The sequence below is a fragment of the Anneissia japonica genome, unplaced genomic scaffold (assembly GCF_011630105.1).
Source record: "Anneissia japonica isolate Jap-2015-1 unplaced genomic scaffold, ASM1163010v1 scaffold22230_len1290_cov214, whole genome shotgun sequence".
Lineage (NCBI taxonomy): Eukaryota > Metazoa > Echinodermata > Crinoidea > Comatulida > Comatulidae > Anneissia > Anneissia japonica.
Window position 1 is genome coordinate 1 of NW_022699798.1, and position 1,262 is coordinate 1,262.

Genomic DNA, 1,262 nt, shown 5'->3' on the forward strand with positions numbered 1-1,262 from the left:
ACATCACCTTCTTAGCAAATCCTTCACCTGGACATCGCCTTTTTCCTGAAATAAAACAAAACCAGATAAAGCCAGCTAAAATATAAAATATTAGAATTTATTTAGACACAACACTTTGCGTAATAGGGACACATTCACACTGCATGCGATTGTGGTCATTAGTCTGGTGATGATGGAGACGATGATGTTGAAAAAGATGAGAACGATGATGGTATTGATGATGTTTATAATTATTAGGCCCGTATTCTAATATTGTGATATTTCACCGTTTCCATCCACACTTGAATATTCATCATTGCCAATATAACATACCAAGACCAAACGGAAAGTACGAGTCTTTGTTGATGTCCAGCTGCCCATCACTGTCTAAGAATCGGTCTGGGTTAAACCTATCAGGATGCTCCCAGTAGCGCTCATCATGATGCAGCCCCCAAATATTGCCAAAAACGACCGTACTCTTTCTGATATCATAACCTTCAAAATTGACATCCTTCTGCGTTGCGTGCGGAACGAGCTGCCCCGCTGGGCACGCCATGCGCAGTGTTTCGTAAATGGTGGCGTTGGTATACGGTAGGTTAGTAGCGTCCTGCATCGTCGGGACCCTGTCTCCAAGCACTGAACTCACTTCTTCCTGAATCTAATATAATGGATAGGAATGAGTCTATTATTTGTCATGAAGACTTATAAAATCATACTGAGAAAGAGAGTTATATTTGTAGGTCTATTGACGTTCTCTTTGTGTATTGTAAATATTACTTTATTCCAAAAATTGAAAAGATACAATTGTCGATTACCGTATTTCTTTTGCCTCATTTCCAAATAATTTTATATAATATAATTATATAATTATTATTATAGTTTTTCCACTTGTTTGCACGGATGCCGTGTGGTACTATAATTATAATTATTGATTGACTGAGGCAAGAAATGCTAATTTTTATCGAAGGACAGTATGCACTTAGGCAATGGTGAATCCAAGAGTTTGAAAAAAACCGGGGCCCAAGGAAAGAAGTTTTCAAATCTATTCAGTCCCATTTAGGTGATGGATTTACCAAAGATTTTTTTTTAAGCTCTGGCAAGTTTGTCAGGGAAAGACACCCAGTGGTGGATCTCAAATGAATAAGGGGAATCGAATTATCAGATAAGGGGATAGGGCTACTAGTAGTGGCGTAACAAAAAGCAGGAAACCCCAATTGCAAAGTAGTGGTTAAATGTGTGGGAGGAAGGCTCATTGGATCCACCCCCGACACTGTCAAACTCTT

The 1,262-nt window shown here is 38.8% G+C and overlaps 1 protein-coding gene across 1 annotated transcript; it reads right to left on the minus strand.

Annotated features, from left to right (window-relative positions):
• Positions 1–3: 3 nt before the first annotated feature.
• On the minus strand, positions 4–625 carry LOC117103159 (cytochrome P450 2U1-like; the record flags this gene model as incomplete). Its single annotated transcript, XM_033243665.1, has 2 exons — positions 313–625; positions 4–45 (listed from the first exon to the last, which is right to left on the minus strand). Coding segments are annotated over exons 1-2 (322 nt in total), but the record flags the coding sequence as incomplete, so codon positions are not given.
• Between the last annotated feature and the right edge of the window lie 637 nt (positions 626–1,262).